Genomic DNA, 21,047 nt, shown 5'->3' with positions numbered 1-21,047 from the left:
TCAAAAAGTGAGGCTTCTTAGTGAATTCTACAAAAAACTGTTGTACTATGATCCCAATCTTTGTCTGTTTAAAAAGTATTCCATAAGATAAGGAATTTTCAGTGTAGCCAAAGTGTAACAGAAATATTAGAAAGGGACTCAAAGGAAAGTACCAGCCAATAAAAACTATCACTCCAGTCCACCTCTTGCATCCACAGTTAAAAGCAGAAATGTTCTTGAGAACGATCGCAGGAATAGTAAATAATTTCCATGGTCAGAGTAGTGGGACAAAAGCTATAAATAGAACTAGGAACATATTAAAATTAAAATTGAATAATAGGAGTCACATCATGCCCTTTCCTGGCCTCAGAGAATAAAATTTCAAACTATTAAAATTTAGAAAGCATTGATATCCCACAGAGCAATGCATTGTAGAACTTTGTAAGTCAGTCTGGATATTAAACCAGCCATGCTCTATTCAAGTGTTACAACTCTGCTTTTTATTACAACTGAACACAGGAGGTAAAATGCTGTACCAGCACAGCTGGATGGGTTTTAATATGTCACAGGTTAACTGAGGTGTACGTTCATGGCATATTTATATGTATAATATAGAAATTCATAGCAGCATGAGTTTATGTGACAAACCAGGAGCAGAGCCCAGTGACTCTTTGAATCAAAATATAATATCCTATGACCAAGAACTTTGGCCCTACAGATAAGATATATCGAATATTTATTGTGGAAGACAAGTGATATAATTTGGCATTCACACTATGGAGGGGTGAGGTATAACTGTACTCCATTATAACATATACAAACCTAGTGATAATTCAAAATTAGATTGTATTCTCTGGAAAATACTATGTCATTTCCATGGAAAAAAATGACAGTGTAAGTTGGCTCAGTCATAAAACTGGTGGCTACCACTCAGATCTTAACAACTGGTTACCTTTAGAATTAAAAACATTCCAACTTTGAGCAATTGTATTAAATATTGTTATAATGAAAGGTCACCAAGCATTCCAGAAAGCAGTTTCAAGAAGACATATAACAAATACAGCACCACAGCCTAAACTTCTGAGACATTCCAGAAGTTTTAACTCTACTACATATTAAGTATTTCTTGGTTGTACACTTTCTCTACTAAATATCAGGAGATGATATGAATGAGAGAAGATAAGTGAGAGTAGAACCCAAAGGATTAACAAAAATATTGTTTTAATGTTTGAAATTATGATAAATTCTATGTTTTGACAGAGCACATATTTCAAAATGCTCTTGTACTGCATTTTGGGGGCTCTTCAGAACAGTGAAAGCTGAGCAGTTTGTTTCCTTTTTTTGTCAGAGCCAGACAGTTAAAGCTCAAGACAGTTTTGAGTCAGGGAAAGGTTGCTTCAGATAATTAATGGAAAGCAAATGGGGGGATTGAGGCTGAAGACAATAGGAAGGAACAAAAAGTGTGAAAAATTCTCATTTTTATTACCTTCCAGTGTTCATGTTAAAACAAAAAAAATCCCTTAATTGGGTCAAGCTAGTTGATGATATTGTCTTTTCCGAAAGCTTACTGCATTTTAAAAATATTTTGTAATATTTCACATTAACCTGTCAATTACAGCATCCCAGGACATAAGTTCTTTAGAACTATTGCTTGCAAAGACTGGTTAAGCTTCACAATAAGAGAAAATAAAGGGGGCTTTTAATACTACAAATCTTCTATCCCTTCACTCTGAGTTATAAAATGAAAACAAAGCAGAAGGAAAACCAAAAGGAAAGAAAAATAAGATGAAAATTCTGACAATAAACAAACACTTGCCTAAAGATGTGATCAAAAAATGGCACCAGTGATACCAACTTACTAAGACTCCCCAATTTTGTGACAAATGTGACTGGTGTGTTTGTGAGCAGACCTGCAACCTTTCCAACCTGTTTAAGGTAGATCTGCACAGAATAGCAAGTTTTCCATGCATGCATGGAACACTTAAACTCCAAGACCTTAAATGTGGTCCAGATCATACTGGTGTTTGATCAATCTTATTTTGTCACAAGCACTACAATATGTATTTTTTGATGTTTAATGATGTCACTAACTCTTACTGTGGTCTATTTTTCATTCTGTAATTCATGTTACAGAAAACATTCTCAATTACTAATGTTTTAAGTTACAGTTAATTATTTAAACTTACAGTGATATGAAAAGTTGGCACTAAAGTACAAAAAGGGTGCTTAAGATCACCTACTGACACTGACAGTGTGTTCATTTATTAACAAGCCTTCTTTAAATGAAGGTATGAGATTTCATGTGTTCTTTTATCGGTGACACAAGTGTTTAACTTCTTCCACAAGATTCCTCAGTGATTCATAGAGACTAAAACAGGCTTTGACAAACCACTGCATGCATGAGTACAGAGTAAAAATAGTGGTTGACAGAGAAAGGAAATGAAAACAAGCAAAGCAATGTGAAAGATGTAGATAAATGAAATGAAAGCAGAAATGAGACAACAGGCTCTTTTTCACTTCCTTGAAAAATATTTCCTGTTGCCAGTATTTGCAATCATCTTTTTATTGGCATTCGTTATAATGGAGGAAAGACCTCTTCTTTGCCAAATATTACTTTAACTTTAGGAACTGAAATGAAGTAGAAGCCTATTGACATTTCTACCTAAAGGCACAGTGAATGTAACAATGCAGCTTTGAGGGTTCTTTAACATCAAAAAGACGAGCATGTCACCTCTCTTGTTTCCTGAAATCATTCCGAGTTAGTAGCCTGCTTCTAACAGTAATAGAACAGCACTGAGCTACTGGAGGCAATTCCAGAACAAGAATACTTCAGGCAGACAGGCTTCCTTTACTTTTAGTTTAAATTCTAATTTATTTGGTTTATAGACTGAAAAAAGAAGTTTAGGTATTTGTATAACTGTGAAATATGCCCTGTGCTATCAATGCACTGGGTCACTTGGCTTAGACATGCACAACACTTCCCTTTAATACTGATCCAAGTACATGTTGTTCTGGAAAGAGTTCAATAGCAGCATTTTCATCTAGAGCCAGAATGCACTAGTTTTCCATTTCTATTGTCTCCTGCACTTTATCTTAAGTGGGGAAATGTATATTAGTGCAGCACATTTAACTTAATTTTATTTAGTTTTACAGGTGCACTAATGCATTTGGATAATCTTTAAAGAAAACAGCTGTAGGAAATGTAATTATCTTCAGTATTATTTCTTCAGATAATTTGTAGAACAAAGCTTAGGTCAAGATAGAAGTTGATCAAGATGGAAGTTTTAATCTTTACTAGCAATCTTAATGGGATCTCAGATCCACAGTCTTTGGTTTTATATCCCAAACAAATGCTGTATATCATAGCTCACTCATATCTAAATGACACTCCTAGAAAATCTACTGTTCATCTACTAAGTATGAAAACAACAATTAATGAGCACCAGTCCCAGCAATGTTTGGCTACCAAGTTGTGCTCAACACAAAAGTGAAGCACAATCCTGTTGCAGTCAACCAGAACAGAGACACACTGAACTGGGGATTGCCCTCCTTGGAAGAAATGAGTCACCATAAAACCTGACAGGCAGCATTCAATAAGAACCAATATAAGCACAATTCAAATCCCAGCTACTTGCTAACACCAGGTATCTGTGAGAACCTGTGACACAGAGAACTCCAAGCCGTGGGGCCATATTTGGTACTGAAATTATTTTCTTGCAGATGGAAAAGGAGTGACAGCTCTTAGGCAGAGAAACAGTGTCTGGCTTCAACAAGAATATGATTTGCAAACAGTAACACATTCTTGTGATTTACAAAGCCTTGCATTTAGCTTCTAAATAAGACTTTTTAAAAAAATTAAGGTACTAGCAGACCAGTCTGACTCTTCTGCAAATAAACACAATGTTAAACTTTTACTGTGACTGTCTATCTACAAAAGATCTTTCTCCTTCAAGGCCTTTTAAACTAACAACAGTGGAAGGAATCAACATAAAACCTTTACGTGCACAAGTTCAGTGTAACAACTGTAAGAGGCAAATGTTCATGCTCATGCAAAAAGCAAATAAACTCCTCTCATGGTTTGGAAAATATACCCTTTGAATCCCCAAGTTCCAAAATGTAAAACTCACTTCCATAAAACAAACACATCTTTATACAAGCAACTATTTTGTGTGGCTTCAACAAAAATGTCCAAGTCAGAAGTTTACTACGAAAACCATTTCATAACATCTTATTTACCCTTTTTAACATAAAATTCCACAGAAAAGTCTGCCTGGAAAGCAGAGCATCACTACAGCATCCACACTGACTGAGATCAGAGTTACACACAGCAGCTTAAGCAAGCAGAAAATCAGTATCCCTGCATGTGAAATACCAGATATTTTAAGTTTTTCCACAGAGGAAATTAATAGGCTCCTGAATAAGACATTCACAGCTCAACACAAGCCATCCACTCCTTTTTGTGAGGGACTGAACAACACAGGGCCAAGTAGAGATATCTTAATTAACTACTAATGTACTGATCCATATTTAGAAGCAGTAAAGTTAGGGGCTGTTAAGCCCATCCTCAGTGCTGTGCACAGATATCCCTCATCACAGCATCTGAAGCTGCAATTTCCCTCATCTGGTATGATTTTTAAAGTTTCAAAAGCTTCTTTATACCTCCCATCCCTGACAAGTCTTTCTAAGCAAGTTGGTTTTCAGTAAGCATTGTTTTAGACCATGTTTCTTTAAATTATTAAGAACTTTATATACGCTGAATATCCACGGACAGAGGAATTCTTAACAAACCTTTAGAAATCTACCTAAACACTGGGACCTCTGATTATTAAAGCCTTTATTCATAGTAGAACTACTAGTTTTTCCATGATTAGTTTGGCAAACCTAATGATAACACCATTGGTGTGACTGGCACCACATAATACTCTGGGTACTTACGATCCTGGGGCACTAACTAGGTCTAACAGACTTTTTGTCATTGTGCTCCATTCCTCATTGGAATGGACTCAACTGACTAAAAGCACTTCCCCACCCACAGAGTTTACAGCATATGTTTAAACAAAGTTAAGTCCTATAACACCTGATGCATTCCAATAGTTTTGCAGCTTTTAATTAACTGTATGCAGTTAACTCTATGCAGCAGACCAGTCCTTTCATCTGCTTATAGCCAAATGACACTATTATCTATTCCAGCCAAAATTCTATTAAAAAGTAGCAATAAGAAAAATACAGCTTCATGAATGCTTATAAAATTACAGTGTTCCAGCATGTAAAAGAAAATTAAAAATACGTAGAAACATCTTTTCTTCCTTTTCTGGTAAAAAGTATTAAAAGGCTATAAAAAGGCTTCATGCACTTTAAATCAGTCTATTTTAATTTATATTATAAACACAAGTTCTTCCTATTGCTCTGAACAAACCTACTTTAATACAGTAAGAGAGCAGGGCTCTAATTTACAAGAGAAGGCATCACTTTCATACAGTAAAACAGCTTTCTCCTAAGTTTCCAAGACAGGCTGTATTTTCTGTGTTTTATTATTAATTCCCCAAAGATATCTGGGGCCCATCAACCTCTTACAAACCATTGAAATAGGTCCTCCATTCCAAAAGAAACAGGAAAAGCAGTAGGAGACAGTACTAGTGATATTCTGCCCATGATAAAGCTGTTATTTTCATTCCTCCTATAGCATAACCAGACAGTCTAAAGCTGTCAGGGAGTTGGAGTGAAAACATAACAGTTGATGTGAAAATGAAAAATAAGTGTTGATGTCTCATGAGCTAAGAATTTGGATCAAAGAGAACCCAAAAGTATCAGCAAAGTTGTCTGTATATCATCAAGATTCCTATGAGCAAATCCCCAGCTGGAGATCTGCCCCCTACACTTCATCCTGTGTACCAAGTGGATTTGGACAATGATTCTGTCTCTCCCAAAACCACTGTCTTTGCTACAGTCAGAGAGGGGGAAAAAGGCAATAAAGTAACCTACGCAAAACCAACCAAACTTTTGCCAAATTAATGCCTTTCTATAGAAGTGCCAGACAAAACAGGACTGGTGCTATCAGGCATCCCAGTCCTACTCATATAAGAGCACGGAATTTAATAGTTTTTGCAGAATGGGAATACTTAAAGGCAGCTGAACAACTGGGACCTTTTAGTATGAAATAGGACAAGTCAAAAAAGTATCCTGGCATCTGGTATTACTACAAGAGAACCTATTCTGGGCACTCTAAGCCCCAAAGAGTCCAGCACTCAGGAGGTCTGCAAACAGTCACTTTCGAGACATGAAAAAATCTAGAGGAATTACAAAATAGCAGTGGAATAAAATACTTCAGTTTTAAATGCAATTTAAAGTTTTTCCAGTTCAGTAACCAACTCCAGACTGAATCCTCTCACCTTTCCTCATTTCTCTTTGATGTCAGATGCCCTTTAACAGGCATTGTACAACATTTCTGGCTTCGAGGCATATCAACACAACAGTACTTCAGTTTTCCTTTTTCGAGCATACTTTTATAGTCAGAAAAGTGAAATACATATTTTGAATATTTGTGTTTTAAGAAAAAATAACTCTAAAATTTACAGAGTATCAGAAGAGCTGTGCAAATTGAACTATTTCTGTGATCAGTTAGCTTCTTGGCCTGACATAAAGTGTCTGTTGAGAGACTGGAGAACCAGTACTGTAAAATATCAGCAATTCTTTTCTGGTTCTACCTTCCTGAATTGCAGAGACACCTTCACCAGGAAGGCACTAAAACAAATCCTGGTTCAAATCCTGTGAAAGTCTAACAGAGGGCCAGGACAACAGAGAAAGAGCTTCTGTAAGAATCTCTGCTCATTTTAACAGCATCAGTTCAGCTTTCAAACAGATAGATATGGTATCCTAGCCCAGCTCATTCCTCACTGGAGGAGAAAGACTGACCACAAAGGGAGCCACTGTCTCAGATTATCACACATCTGCCATAATCCTGAGATACCAAACTGATGAGAAGTGTTAAAATTAATAAGAGAGTACCATTATCTTTGTGCACTGAAAGAGAAGAGAGTTAATAAGGAAAAATTCTGTCTTGACCAGGCAGATGCACTTACACCATAAATGCGTGTGGACACATGTTCAAAATATTCACAACAGAACTGCTTTTGAAGCTTGAGAACTACACACATCACTTACTATAAAAGGACAGTGGATCTAAGATCTGTATTATTCAATTTCCAAACTAATAAGAGAATCTGTTGCTAATGAAAAAGTGAATGTGTTGCCATTTCCGTCAAATCTGTGAGAAGAGATGTTTGAAAAACACTCCAAAAGAAAAGTACAGGAATAGAAACTGTCTATAATATTCTTCCCAGTAAGGATCTTATTTATTCAAATTTCACTTGTATGATACAAAGAATATAATTGTAATTATGACAGCATACAAAATTCAAAAGTCATTTGACTGCTTTTCATTACTGCTCTGTGTGTGACTTGCATGTGTCAATAATAGCAGCAGCATGATTTTAATATGGTGTGCTAGGCAAAGGCATTTTAAGAAAAGATTTGAAAAAGAACTGCCAGCATCTGTTTATAAGCACAAATTCTGCAAATAAAGTAGAGCTGAAGTCAGGAATTTTCATCTCACTTATCTGGTTATGACTAACTGCATTGATGGATGCTTAGTCTACTGCATGTGGTGTACAAGTGGTGAAAGATTAAGGGCAAGACATCAGAGAAGACAGGGAAAAAAGTGCTGAGCATCAAGCAGTCCATCTGCCTTGGCCATACAACAGTTACTATCAAGTGACTGAGAGGCCAAATTTTAGTGTGCTTCAGAAACTGGGCCATCTTAAAAGCAGTTTCAAATTCTACTCACTAGGACGCCTTTCAGGCTTCTCTGACTTCTCTGTGGATCCACTGTCTCATGTAAATCACAGCCAGACAAAAAACAGGAATTTTGGTTTATGTTTAAACTCAGGCTTCTTAAAAATCACTTAGGATGGGGTGTGTTATTTTTAGATCTGACCTGAGGAATAAAAATAAATACTTCAACGACTATGAATTTAATACTGCATAATTAGGACTGTGAGTTTTAATCTCCTCTATTTGAAAATGTATACATATAACACATAAATGTGATTCCATATTATACATGTAAGCCAGTAAAAATCAAGGAATGGTGATATGACCTCTTTCAAGAGGTTTGTTGTGCAGCTTTTACAAGTTCCCCCCCCTTAAAGGACACTGAAATACCCAAGTTTAGCTAAAAATAAATTTCCCAGAAACACATATAAAATGTTAGATGAGGACCATCACATAAGCAGGAAGATAAGAATTTATATCTACCAACACACCATCTTGTTTCTTTTTTACCACTACATTACACTTGCTAAGGTGGGCATTGTATCCCAAGTGTGACACACATCTGTGTTTGTGACTCATTTATGTAGGAATTCATTAACTGTCTTATAAATTTATATTAAAGGAGCATTAAACTTGGAAAGCCAAGCACTAAGAGCTACACTGTTGTATACATTGAACAATATCTGAATGGTTTTATCTTTTAGAAGAGAATAAAGTAGGGTAATACATAGAGCACAGCAAAATTCAGTGGCTCCACAGGACCAAATCAGTACACAACGACTTTGAGAGATGCCTTAACCACTCTCTTCAAGAGCAGAACTTTCATACAGAAACAACTGACTAAAAGATCTCAGATTTCAATTACATAAAGCTAGTTCTCAGCACAATTGGTTTTTTAAACTCATTCCAAATTAAAACTGAAAAAACAACACTTGACATTTCAAATGCCAAATAAAATTCATAAAATTCAAATAAACTGTTATTGGACTGTGGAAAAATAAACTCATAGTTAAAAATCAGGTAATTAACTATAGTATTGTCACCAACAACCACTTCAGATAGTTAGCTGTTCCCTTGCTTATCAATTTATGGCAAAACTGCAACACTGAACACAAGAAGTGACCACCAGCAGCAGAAAAAAGTTTAAGGAATGTATAGCACTTTCACTAAAGAAAGTATCTTTCCACAAAAACCCATGCTTTGAGATGAAAAGAGTTCATTCTGAATGTAAACCTAATGACATTAAATATTCTATAAAATCACTTAACATTTTCCAGATCATCAAAAAATCCTCTCATTTGCAGTGGTCAAAGTATGTAAGTCTGCCACCGGTCTCAGAAATGCTGCTGGAGCTTCTACCAAGTCAGGATTCATAAATTGCTTCCAGTCCTTCACCTACTTTCCAACTAAGAAATGTTAATTACATGTATAAGTCAATTGCCTGTATTTTCTTCAGTGTTTATAATATTTTGAATCATTACCCCAATTTATAAAGTGTTTGGAACACAACTTAAGCTTGCTAAGAAAAGCATACCAAATATCACATATTTTCCAAACTAGTTTACCACTATTACTTAAAAAAACCACTGACATTTCTCAGAAGCAGTTTTCCGCTCATCATTCAGCCCAGTTCCAGGATAAAGGGCTAAATCCTGTCATTATTCAGGATATAAGCCTATTTTCTGAATAAATATACTGTTCCATCTAAGTGTAAAAAACTTTATCCATCATTCTTGAGTTTGAACTCCTTGGCTACAATAAGCTTTTTCCATTATAATATACATATTGTCAATACTTGTTTTATTTAAAAAATAATAATTTTCAGCCCAACATCCAATAACCATTGCATTTTTATTACTTTCTTTGAACCACGTACACATAAAGTCACTTATTTTTGAGAAGCAAAAAAAAAAAAAAAACAATCTCAGTTGTTACAAATATCTCAAGCATTTTTAAAAATTGGAGTGAGTCTGAGTTATCTGTTTATATAAAATCCAGAAAACTCCACTATGATCATGTCATGTAGATATGGCCAATTTGTGGTTCTTGAGCCACATGCAACCTTCAAGCAGTTCAAGTGAAGCTCTAACAGGGCCAAATCACATGACAAACACAAGGCTGCTCTGAGCTGCTGAACAATCTAAACCTACAGTCCTGAATATACTGCTCATCTCTCTCATCAGATAGAAAAATACCTGCAAAGCTCCAATATTCTCAGATAAAAGTATGCACATTCAAAGTATTTGCATAATGTTACCTCATAACATTCATAACTTGATCATCTTCTGCAGTATTCTCCCCTTCAAGGTATTCTTTTCCAGTATTATTAATACCATTTTCATTTCATTGGGTTAATTGAGGACAGAGACCACTCTTAAATGCTTGTCCTGTCTCCATCTCAACCCACTGCCTGACTACCAAACATGGCATTTTTCACCTCTGAAGTTCTCCTAAGAAAAAAATGCAGTTCCTCCTCTACATCACTTGTATTTTCCCCTACTTCTCAGATCTTCTTTTTATTAACTTGGCACAAGTACCACCACATACCAGAAAGACTCACTGTATATTCAGTTATCTATGAACTACCTTTGAATGCCTGCATATCCCTGAACACAGAAAATTTCTCTTTGTTTAAAGCTACTGTGTTAACATACAGAGATAAGAAATACTGTTAAAAATTCATTCATAAAAAATTATCCAAATACATTTTAGAAAAAAAATTGAGTTATATCACCTATAAAATTGGGAAAAAATAAATAAACATTTCTTTGAAATGTACATCGGTATGGCAGCTAAAATACCTTAAGTCACACAATTAGCATTATGGGTATTTTATAATTATTCCTTAATATGCCAACAATATATATGGCTGTAGCAAAGAAACAAACAACTGCCATTGTAACCAATTTGAGTTTTATTTAAAACAGTAGTATTGGAATGCTCCATATTATCTACATCTTGTCAGCACACGACGTTTTGGCACAGGGAAACACACACACCTCAGAAAACAGTACTTACATCCTATATTTCTGATGAACTCTTTCTTTCCAAACTGTTGTAATTACAAGAAAGGTTTCCTGCTTTTCCCAGCAGATGTCACTGCAAGGCAGGTGCAGAGAAGGCACAGCTGTTGAAAGAATTGCAAAGTGCAGCACAAGCTGCACAGGTTCCCTTGCCCAGACCAAAAGGCAGGTTGTGGATCATTTAAACTCGGTATAACTTTGTACATGATAACTTCAGTTTAACTGCTACAACAGCTATAAATTCCAATTTTAAAGAAAGGATGAAATAGCTGAAAATAAAACTTCTATTACCTTTTACAATGTACATTTGATTTATCTTACAATTCTACTATGCATTATCCTCACTATTGTAATTTTATTGTATTTTTTTAAAGCGTTCTTTCAAGTCTTCAGGGGGAATCTGAAGTTGGGAGACTATGTATCCACTCACTTCATCAAACCTGGGGTATAGTGAAAACTTAGGCTTGTGCTCAGTCTTGCAATAGTTTTGTACCAACTACCTATTTAACCCTCCCTTTCTTATATTCAGTGTCATTCTAACAGGTGGGTATCACATGATTAATTGATCAGGTCCTCAGCTCGTCTTTAAAAACAAGTATATGAAAATATTCTAATCACTTCAATCCCCCTGTTCTCACTTTTTTCAAGATTATTTTTGCTTTTGTAAATGTAAAGGCAATATTTGATATAAAAATTAAACCAAAGGAGGACAACACATTTATAGAAATTGGAAAGTAAAATTGTGATTACTAGTGACCTCAAAGCATTCTAGCTTTCAAATCTCAGACTAGAACAGAGCCTTTAGCAAGAGAAATTAAAAATGCATTTATAAAGGAAAAAACAATTTGATTAGCAGTCATCAATTTAATAAATAAATGTGTATAGTAATTTTTACACAGGTTCTTCCACAGTAGGACTCCACAAGCTTCACACAAATATGCTTTGAACAGTTACATTCTGGTTTATGCAAGTACACATTTTTCCTAAATTGGCTGCCAGGGCTCCATCCAAATCCCACAGAAGTTAGTGGGGTTTTTCAGATTAATTCTCTGGGAGATAACTGATCCCCTACTGAGCTGCTGCTTCTACTGAAAGAAAAAAGTTGTCTATAGGCAATGGAGCAAACAGAATTCTATGCATTTGGACTTCAACTGTCAGCTTCTTGCTGGCAGTGGTAAAGGTATTATAGCTGATGGTTCAGATGTACAAGCTGTTACTCAGTCTCTTATTTGCATTAAACTTGCAGGAAATAACTGTGGCTTATGCAGCTTTGGAGTTCAGTGAAGTGAATTTAGAACTTTGAAGGACTATAGCCTGATCCTAAGATCATAAGAACAGCACGACCTCTAACAGCTTTGAGAAAGGCAAAAAAAAACCCCAAAAACTAAGAACCAAAGCATTGTGGGCAAAACACACACACTGCATGACTTAAAAGTGTTTCTACTGAGATATTTAATTTCATAATGGATTGGAAAAACAAAAATAAAATCTTTAGTTTTATGAAAGCATTTGTTCAAGAACCACATCTACTTAGATCACTCAGAATCTTTAGATATATTTAACCCAGTAGTCACTTTGAGTCTGGTAGATCTGTGGGAGAGAACCATCACATGTCTCATGAGTAATTCCCTAGTCATGATTCCAGTGAGTTAACATGCCTTAAGGATTCTTTTTGGACACTTTCACTAAAAAGTACTAACACTGTACTCAGCCATATGTGATTATACCAGCTTGCTCCATCAGATTACTACTCTGGACTCTAAACTGTGGTTCATGTGAAAGCTAAATTTAATTTCTGAGTTACTTATCTCAGAAAATCTGACTTTGTAGAATTCCTAAAGGGGAGAAAAGTTTAAATATCCTTGGAGATTAATTTAGATGGTGTATAGACTCTTTCATCAAAAGGCAGAGACCATCAAAGTTTCCTAACTGAAGAGTCTGTCTTACTGAAGAGATCACAGATAGATAGGAAAGACAGTTTTATTCATGCACTGGCAATTTCAACAGTACTGCTTTTCATGCTACACCTTTATGAAATAGAGAACTAAGTTTTAACCAATTGCATTTTAGAAAGAAAGATATTCATACTCTGCTAACCATCAAATACAACAAGGACATTTGAAGCCATAATTGAATCTGCTGTGACTGGATGCAGCTCCACCAGCCACAACAGGTTAATTATTTCACTGATACGGCTTCAGAGACCACAATAACAAACAGCTGTTTACCATTAGCAAGATTCAATTTGACAAGTGGCTTTATTACTTTTTAATTATTCACTTTAATCTTTCACAAATTTTAACCATCATTTTCAATTACAATGAAATTACACTTGACATGAACCTCCTTTGGGAAAGATTCTGGAAAAACAACATTTCCTTCAGGCTACTGATGCTGATGCTTTTCAAGTTGCCACATCGGTTGGGGTGATATAATAAAGTCTGCCTAAGGTCCTGTTGTTGGCTTGATAGATTGATTTTTGTGTTTCAGCCTTTCTCTGCTGTTTCTATTCTCCTGAGCAGTACATCTTTTCACTGCCAATGACTGCTATAGTGTGGCTCCACGTCACATGAATTCAGAAGAGCATTCTTAAGCTTCTGACCTTATACTTCAATGAGACTATTCATTGCACAAGGCAGAGCAGCCTAAACCTTTGAAGAAAAGGGTATTTCTATTGCAAATACTTGTAGCCTCTCCCTTTTTCAGTTCTATGAAGCCTATTTCTACCTCAATACATGGTTGAAATTTTAAAAAAACAATGTAGGTATCTAAATCAAACTAGCTTCTGCACAGGTTTAGTCAGTAAACTCCCTAAAGCACAAGGCAGGATCCCAAAACAGACACTATCAGTAGAATGTTGCTTAGTTCCCTGAATGAAAAAAGCTACTTAAGATCAAAGTCTAATTATGAGATCTGCATCATAGCACTAAGTTGATCTGAGTATAAACAGGATGAATTTGTAATTCTTTTACCAGGAAAAGTTAAAGAACAGTCCCTCATTAGAAAAAGAGATCCTGGCAGCAATTTTTCAAAGTACACCACTACAGTTCTTACAAAAGAACAGGGGTGGCCTTGAAAACTGATGTAAATTCAAGGTGTGTGCATAGTTCATCTCTTATTGTTCTCAGTACCTCTAAATTACTCATGCAGGCAGGAGCTCTTTTATTCTTGAAAACAAAGATTCTTGCCATAGTTTTCTTCTATTTTGTTCATTACAGCATTTGGGTGATATTCCTTAACAAGCAGCATTTCAAAGTCAATCTGTGTCAAAAAGGATTTCATTCTCTGAAATATTTTTCATTGTAATGTTTTTGGAGGTATGGAACTCTCCTGACAATGTAGCTATTCCCTCTGTAAGTCCTAACAGTCTCACATCAGTAAAATCAGAAATCAAAGGCTGAAGTAGAAAGGGTGACTCATTCCAGGAGCATTAAACATTTTAAAACCACAACAGAGAAGATAAAGCAGCTTGAAAATACGAAGGCAAAAACACAAACACTAAAGTGAGAATTCATACAAGTCTAGAATTATTAATCTAATTAAGGGGGAAAGTGTCAATGTTTGGGCATGACTGTGTTCCAAGACCTTTGTTTTAGGAAAGAGGAATGCTGAAGGCACAGAATCCCCACCAAAGGCAGAGGCTAAAACTAATACAGTCCTCAAAGACAATTGTTCCTACCAATAATTGGATTAACTGACTCTTCAAAGTCTCAAAAATAACTCTTCAACTAAAGCATAAGATATGTGCATAAACATGGATAAAACCTACACAGTTATTGTGATATATATAACAGCCCAATAATATCTGTAAAACCATGCACATTTCCATAAGGAATACATGCATCACTGTAAGGACAGGAAAACTTCAGGTTTTCATTCCAAGAAGCCCTGCTTTTCCCTTCATACTGTCTTTCCTACTTTATACTACCCTCACAGAGCCTATTGCAAGATTCCTGACCTTTTTTTGCTTAGTCCCTTTCTACTTTATTTGTTGACTGCCATTTGTTCCTCTTAAAGAACACAGGTGACTTCTATTAATACTACAGTGTATTTGATGCCTGAAAAACAATTTGTATAGCAGAAAAAACAAATACATTGTACTCTGTTCAGAGCATAATAGTTTAACAAAGAGAATTAAGATTTACCACTGCATGGGGTGTATCTGTATCAAATTACAGGTACTAGGCTAAAGATTTTGCTAATTTAATCAGCATTTCTCAGGTGATGCCAAGACCTCAGATGTCTCAGAAAGTTGAAGGTGCTCATATACCTCATCACAAAGAGAGAATTGGCTCATTTGTAAAGCATAGTGCCAGCCAGGGTTCAATCAATCCATGACCTAGATGTAACTGCTGACCATGCCCCTTATATAATACTCCCCTCCAAGTGAAGAATTATTATATTAACACTTTGTTTCTTGTAGCTTTCCTCACCACTTGTATAAATGCATAAATGAAAGTGTAAAGAACTTCTACAACAATAATAACATGCTTTGTAAGGACTCTTCAGTAGAGAACAACACAAGTTTCAGTGTACCTCCAAAAATTCTAATAATAACCTTTAATAACATGTACTTTTTAGAATGCATTTGTTTCCTTATTTTTAAAATGGAATAAAATACTCTACCTTCCAATAGATAATTAAACTACAAATAAAGGTTACAAACAGGACTCCCCAAAAGTAAGTTACAAGAGATGATAGTATGTGGTATCTACTCAAAAACTCTAATATAGTTTCAGACACTCATAACAACTGACAGCAGTTTCCTGACAACTTGAATAACAAGCAAGTAAAATATAAAACCTTACAAGTAACTGAAACAGTTCCCAAAGAAGAAAGTCCACATTTGTAAAGAAAAGTACAAATTACTACATGCTATTAACATGTGAGCAGTGCTGCAAAGCAGACCTTGAGAACAGCAAGGAGCAGCTCTAGGAGGGATAGGAAACCAGTAACCAAATTTGAAAACAAGGCCTGCAAGGCACAGCCTAAGAAGCTGTATTGCTAAACCCAAGCAATACAAGTCTAGGAAAAATATACAAGACTCCAGACCATGAGACAAACCTGTACCAACAAGACCAGGTCCACATACAAACCAGGAATTCAGTCCCAGCAAGACCCAAAACAATATCACAACCAGCTCTGAAACCACACTCCTGCAGCTCAGACCATCCAGACCTAAGTGCCCCAGCCTGGGCTTAAATAGAGCTTGGGACTCATAGGCAGAGGTGTGGCTGGAACTCAGGTGAGTCCCTCAGGGTAATCAAGGCCTGTCAGTGCCCTCCGAGCCCTGAGAGAGCTTAGAAGAAAAACAGGGGAAAATCATTCTGATCATTCCTGCTGCCCTCTCTGAACCTTCCCCAGTTCCATTACATATTTTTGAGGAGAGATTAGAAGCACACACAATATCTAAAGTACAGGGGTACCACAAACTTACACAATGGGACTGAGATAGTTTTTGTTCTGCTCTCTGTTTCTTTAATTAATGCTAACATTTGACCTGCTTTTTGCACATCAAGCACTGAGCTGACATTTTCATGAAATCATCTATCCTGATGCTATAAAAGTGACCCTTCCCTTTGGTCACTACTCTCTTTGTGCAGCACTTCTCATTTATACTGAATTTCATCTGCCATTTTACTGCTAAGTCCCTCCAGTTTGAATAGTCCTTCTATAATACTCATCATCTCATTCCTACATTGAATACCACACAAGGATCTCACTATTCCACATCCAAAATAAGATTTAGTGAACCACTGGATTATCTGTTATGCTGAAACAGATAACCCAGCATCCCTAAGCAATAGTCGAAAGGTACTGAAGACAAACATTGACAAATGGGAAAATGTGTCTTTATTAACTATCTGTCCCCTCTGTTTTCCCCTTCTGGAAAGGCTTCCACCCCAAAGTGTCAAGAGAATGGAATGAGCAGTTGTGACTCCAGTCACTCCCCCCAAAAAATGTGGTGTGTTAACATAAAATCCTTTCCTTGGCAACTTAAGCTGAGACAAGTGAGTTTCCATTGGAAGACTCCAGGGGCAGGCACACATTCCTTCTGATGCCTGTGCTGGGATGGCAGTGATTTCCAGCAGAGATGCACCAGTGGTATCTATCTAAGGTGCAGTAACTTCCCCACAGCCTGGTGTCACACTCTTAAGGGGTGGGCCCAACCTCATATGCCTTCCCATCCAAAATTCCTACTGACTGCAATGGGAACATTTTCCCTGTAAAGATACAAGACTGGATGCTCACTAGAAAATTAAGTAAACACAGTGAGGGTGGCCCTCCCATAAAGACATGCAGACATGCAAAAGCTCTTTCCACTCCTTTTCTGAGCACATCTTTACAATTTCCTCATGAAGTTTTGTTATAACAAAGCCTGGTGTTTGAAATGTGCATAACTATAATACAACATTTATACTTAGTCAAAGAACCTCCCCAAATACTAAAATCCTGCCCTAAAGTATCTACATGCCATCTACTTACTTTGAACTATCTTTATTTGATTAATAGAAAATCATACCACATTTTCAAATCCACCTACCATGAAAAAACCTGTGTTAAAGACACTCTTAATTAGACCATTTAAATAAAATTTTCAGTTCTGGTACTAGATATAGTCAAACTTACCAAAATTATAATCAGCTTAATACCTTCTTTACTTTGTATGCAGGGAATTATTGTAACAAGACATAATTATTTTTATTTTGTGAGTTATAATAACTGGGAATTTTGAGCATTATTCTATGACAACCCAATAGACATATAAAAAAGAAAATCAGAAATATTAATCTTTATTTTTAGAATATTATCAGAGTATTGTACATTCTGCTTGAAGAGAAGATGATCTGGCTCACTAAATATGAAAGCAAAATTGGAACAATCTTCCCCAGAAATAAACTGCAACAAGCCCGACAAGAAAAATCTCGAACACAGTTACTTCAGTAATGAAGCTGAAAATAATCTGAACACTCACTGTTCTGGTTTTTCAGTTTCATATTAGAAATGGAGTGAAGACAATGCCGGACAAGATTTTCTCCAAGAACTGATGACTACTCCCTCCACATTATCAGATCTGAAAGGAGAAAAGAAAGCCATTCTTGAAGATCAGCTGCCATCTAGTGAATGGTGAGAGAACTGTTTAAAACATTGCTTTCATTTTTTTGTCAATTTAAACCAGATTCCTGGTGGAATACCTTTTTGCCTCTTTGTCATTGTAAATTCTGGGGTATGTAAATTATTCAGGAGAATGGCTATTAAAAGGTGTGCATTCCAAAGCAGAGCAAACTCAGCAAAGTTTTCTATTAAATTATAAATAAATAAGGTCTTGATCCCACAGTTTGCTCAAAAAAAGCCAATCCTGTGCACTTTCAATAGAACATATTAGTGTTTTGGGGATTCCACATGATTATACTAAGAGGAACCAAACTAACAGTGTCTTAAAGTAACATAATCAGTATTACAACAACAGACTACAGTAAAAAAATCGAAGAAGTTTAAGTTAAAAATCACTGAAATGTGCTCATCCAGCAACAATATCATAGTTTTTATGCTGGACACCAAGCATGTTATTTTTATATGTATGTTTTACTAATTTATAGATAACTAGAATAAACCCAAAAATATTAGTAGTGTACATTTACACTGTCAAATTTCCTATGTAAGATAAGACCACTGTGCTTCATGAATTAGTACTGCATTCCAGCTTAACATTTCTGTGAAGCAGGAAATATTCCCTTGATACTTCAGACAATACATATCTTTGCTATACTGATGCTTTTCTTATTAAAAGGAAGTAGAGGAGTTGTATAAATAAGTTGATAAAGAGTGGAACTCCCTCTTTTACTGTCTAAATTGATCCAAGAAGACCTAAAGTCCTCCTCACTAAAGCCAACAATGCCCAAATCAATAATTCTAACAACTATTATTTGGAATTCTTTGTTACTCAAGACTAGATTTGCAGGTTTTTTCCTTCTCATAGAAATCAGATTTTCCAGATGTTACAATAAGTCTGTTACAAAGAACAACCATATAAGAATATAGACCACTGACCTCATTGCAAATATGCACTTTTCCATTCTTTTCTTTCCTAAACACAACTTTTTAAAACCAAGCAGAGAGTCTACACTTACAGTTTGAAACTCTGAAACACAAATCTGCCATTTTAAACAGAGTATGTTTTTTGTTTAATCGAGTACGTACTTGAGGGCACTCGTGTTTACGAGAACCTTTGACGGAAAGAAATAAAACAAGAGAATGTGTTTATAAGACATTGGCTTGAAAATACATTTGCCTTCTTGGAATGAAAGCTCCTTATAATCTTTTGTCTGTTCATTCTCTGGACAAACATTAGTATGTCCCACACTAAGTACCTAATAAGTCTACATATTCCATATAGGCATATTCCACATAAACATTTGCATATGTGTGCAGCATAAAACCATGCTATGAAAACAAATATTAAGTTGATATCCAGGAGTAAAGGAATAGAAAATAAGCACTGCAAGCAGAAAAGTTGGTCATGAGTTGAAAGGAAATATCTCATAGGCCCTTTTGCACATAATTGGGCTTAAAGAGAAGGCTTGCTGGTTTTTGCACTGCTCGGCCCTAGGTTGTTCTGAGTTCTATTCAGCATTTCGAATTATCTGAACTGGCTCTGTTAACACTGCCTGCTTTTATTTATGGGTTACTTAAATATTTTGTGTACAGCCCTTGGTTCAGTCAGGAATGTGATTAGTCAGGCCACCATCATAAAGGTTTTCTTATGCTTCGCCCACTGAGGCCTTCAGAATACATGCAGGAAATACGGTACTTGTGCTGTAAACCACCTTCTCTGGTTTTCTGTGAATATAATTGTGTCTGACTGGCCTCTTGCATTTGAGATCCCAATTCTTGTACATATGTGGTCTCATGTATATGTGGTCTCATGTATATGTGGTCTGTATGTATTTGGTACTTGTGTGACTTTGCTTAAAATGAAGCTACTTGCAAGAATAAAATTATGCACATACTAAATTTTATAGATCACAATTTTATCTTGTATCCCACAATGCTGACAGACTTCCTGGAAGGTTTTTATAAAAGTACTGCACAATTCACAGCACAGTTTAGGAAGGTGGTGATGGACCGAAACTTTATACAATTATTTTTCTTAAATGCTGATTAAGTATTTGTCAGAGCAACAGACTACAACAGTTTTACCAATTGCTGAATAAATATCTGTGCCTTAATTACTTGTATCAGCAGCTTCTCGAGTCAGTTGTGTGGCTTCACACATATTTCTTTAACCAGCACCCACAGTTGACTCAACCCTGACCACTGGTGACAAAGATGCTGCCCTGAGCCAAGGGAAGCACTTGGCAGGGTCATGGGAAAGTGGAAGCCTAACTTTTGGGAACATGTTTAAGAAGTACCAAACCAACAAGCAGGAGGTGCTGAGGAGACAAAATGAGGATGACGAAATGAGGGCAGTGAGTGACCCCTGCCATGACCAGCTCTGTGGAGAACAAGCCAAGTGGCAGTGGGAAAAGGGGGGCAGTGCATTTCGTCTGTGGAATAAAGGTATAAGAAATCTCTAGGACACATTCACCTCACAGGCAGTGCTTTGACAGCCCGTCAAAAGGGAAGGCCCAGGGAGGCAGCTGAGGCAGGATGTGAGGGAGGTGGTGGACATGGAGGACTGTGTCCAGTTCTGGGCCCCTCATCTCAGGAAGGGGAACGAAGATGGTGAAGGGTCTTGTGCGCAAATCCAGTGAGTAGCAGCTGAGGGAGCTGGGGATGTTTATCCTGGAGAAAAGGAGGCTCAGCTGGGACCTTATCCCTCTCTACAGTTCCCTGAAAGGAGACTGTAGCCAGGTGGGAGTCGAGCTGTTCTCCCAGGTAATAAGTGACAGGACAAGAGGACAAGCTGCATTAGGGGCAGTTTAAGTTGGACATTTGGAAGAACTTCTCCACAGGACGGGTGGTCAAATACTGGAATGGGCTGCCCATGGAGGTGGCGGAGTGACGTCCCCGCAGGTGTTTAGGGAAGGACCGGACGGGGCACAGTGAGCTCCTTTCCTAACACCGTTACTTCTCCGACTCTATGTTGGCTGAGGCGGGGCCTGGCGCGCCTGCTGCGCTGTGGCGCATGCGCGGGGCCGCCTGTCAGCGCGGGAGTGGGTCCGCTCCATCCCGGCCGGGACATTCCCGGCTGTCCCATCCCGGGGCGGGAAT

General features: G+C 36.8%; 1 protein-coding gene across 1 annotated transcript in view; it reads left to right on the top strand.

The window, feature by feature from the left end:
- The first annotated feature begins 20,230 nt into the window (after nt 1-20,230).
- SPATA5L1 (spermatogenesis associated 5 like 1) overlaps nt 20,231-21,047 on the top strand; it is an 8,949-nt gene continuing 8,132 nt past the window's right edge. The window contains exon 1 of the mRNA XM_029958790.1: nt 20,231-20,393. Coding sequence (XP_029814650.1) covers nt 20,231-20,393 — 163 coding nt within the window. The remainder of the gene's footprint in view (nt 20,394-21,047) is intronic.

Source organism: Manacus vitellinus, unplaced genomic scaffold (genome assembly GCF_001715985.3).
Source record: "Manacus vitellinus isolate BGI_N305 unplaced genomic scaffold, ASM171598v3 scaffold_16_pilon, whole genome shotgun sequence".
NCBI classification, from domain to species: domain Eukaryota; kingdom Metazoa; phylum Chordata; class Aves; order Passeriformes; family Pipridae; genus Manacus; species Manacus vitellinus.
This window is presented reverse-complemented; position numbering and strand designations above follow the sequence as displayed.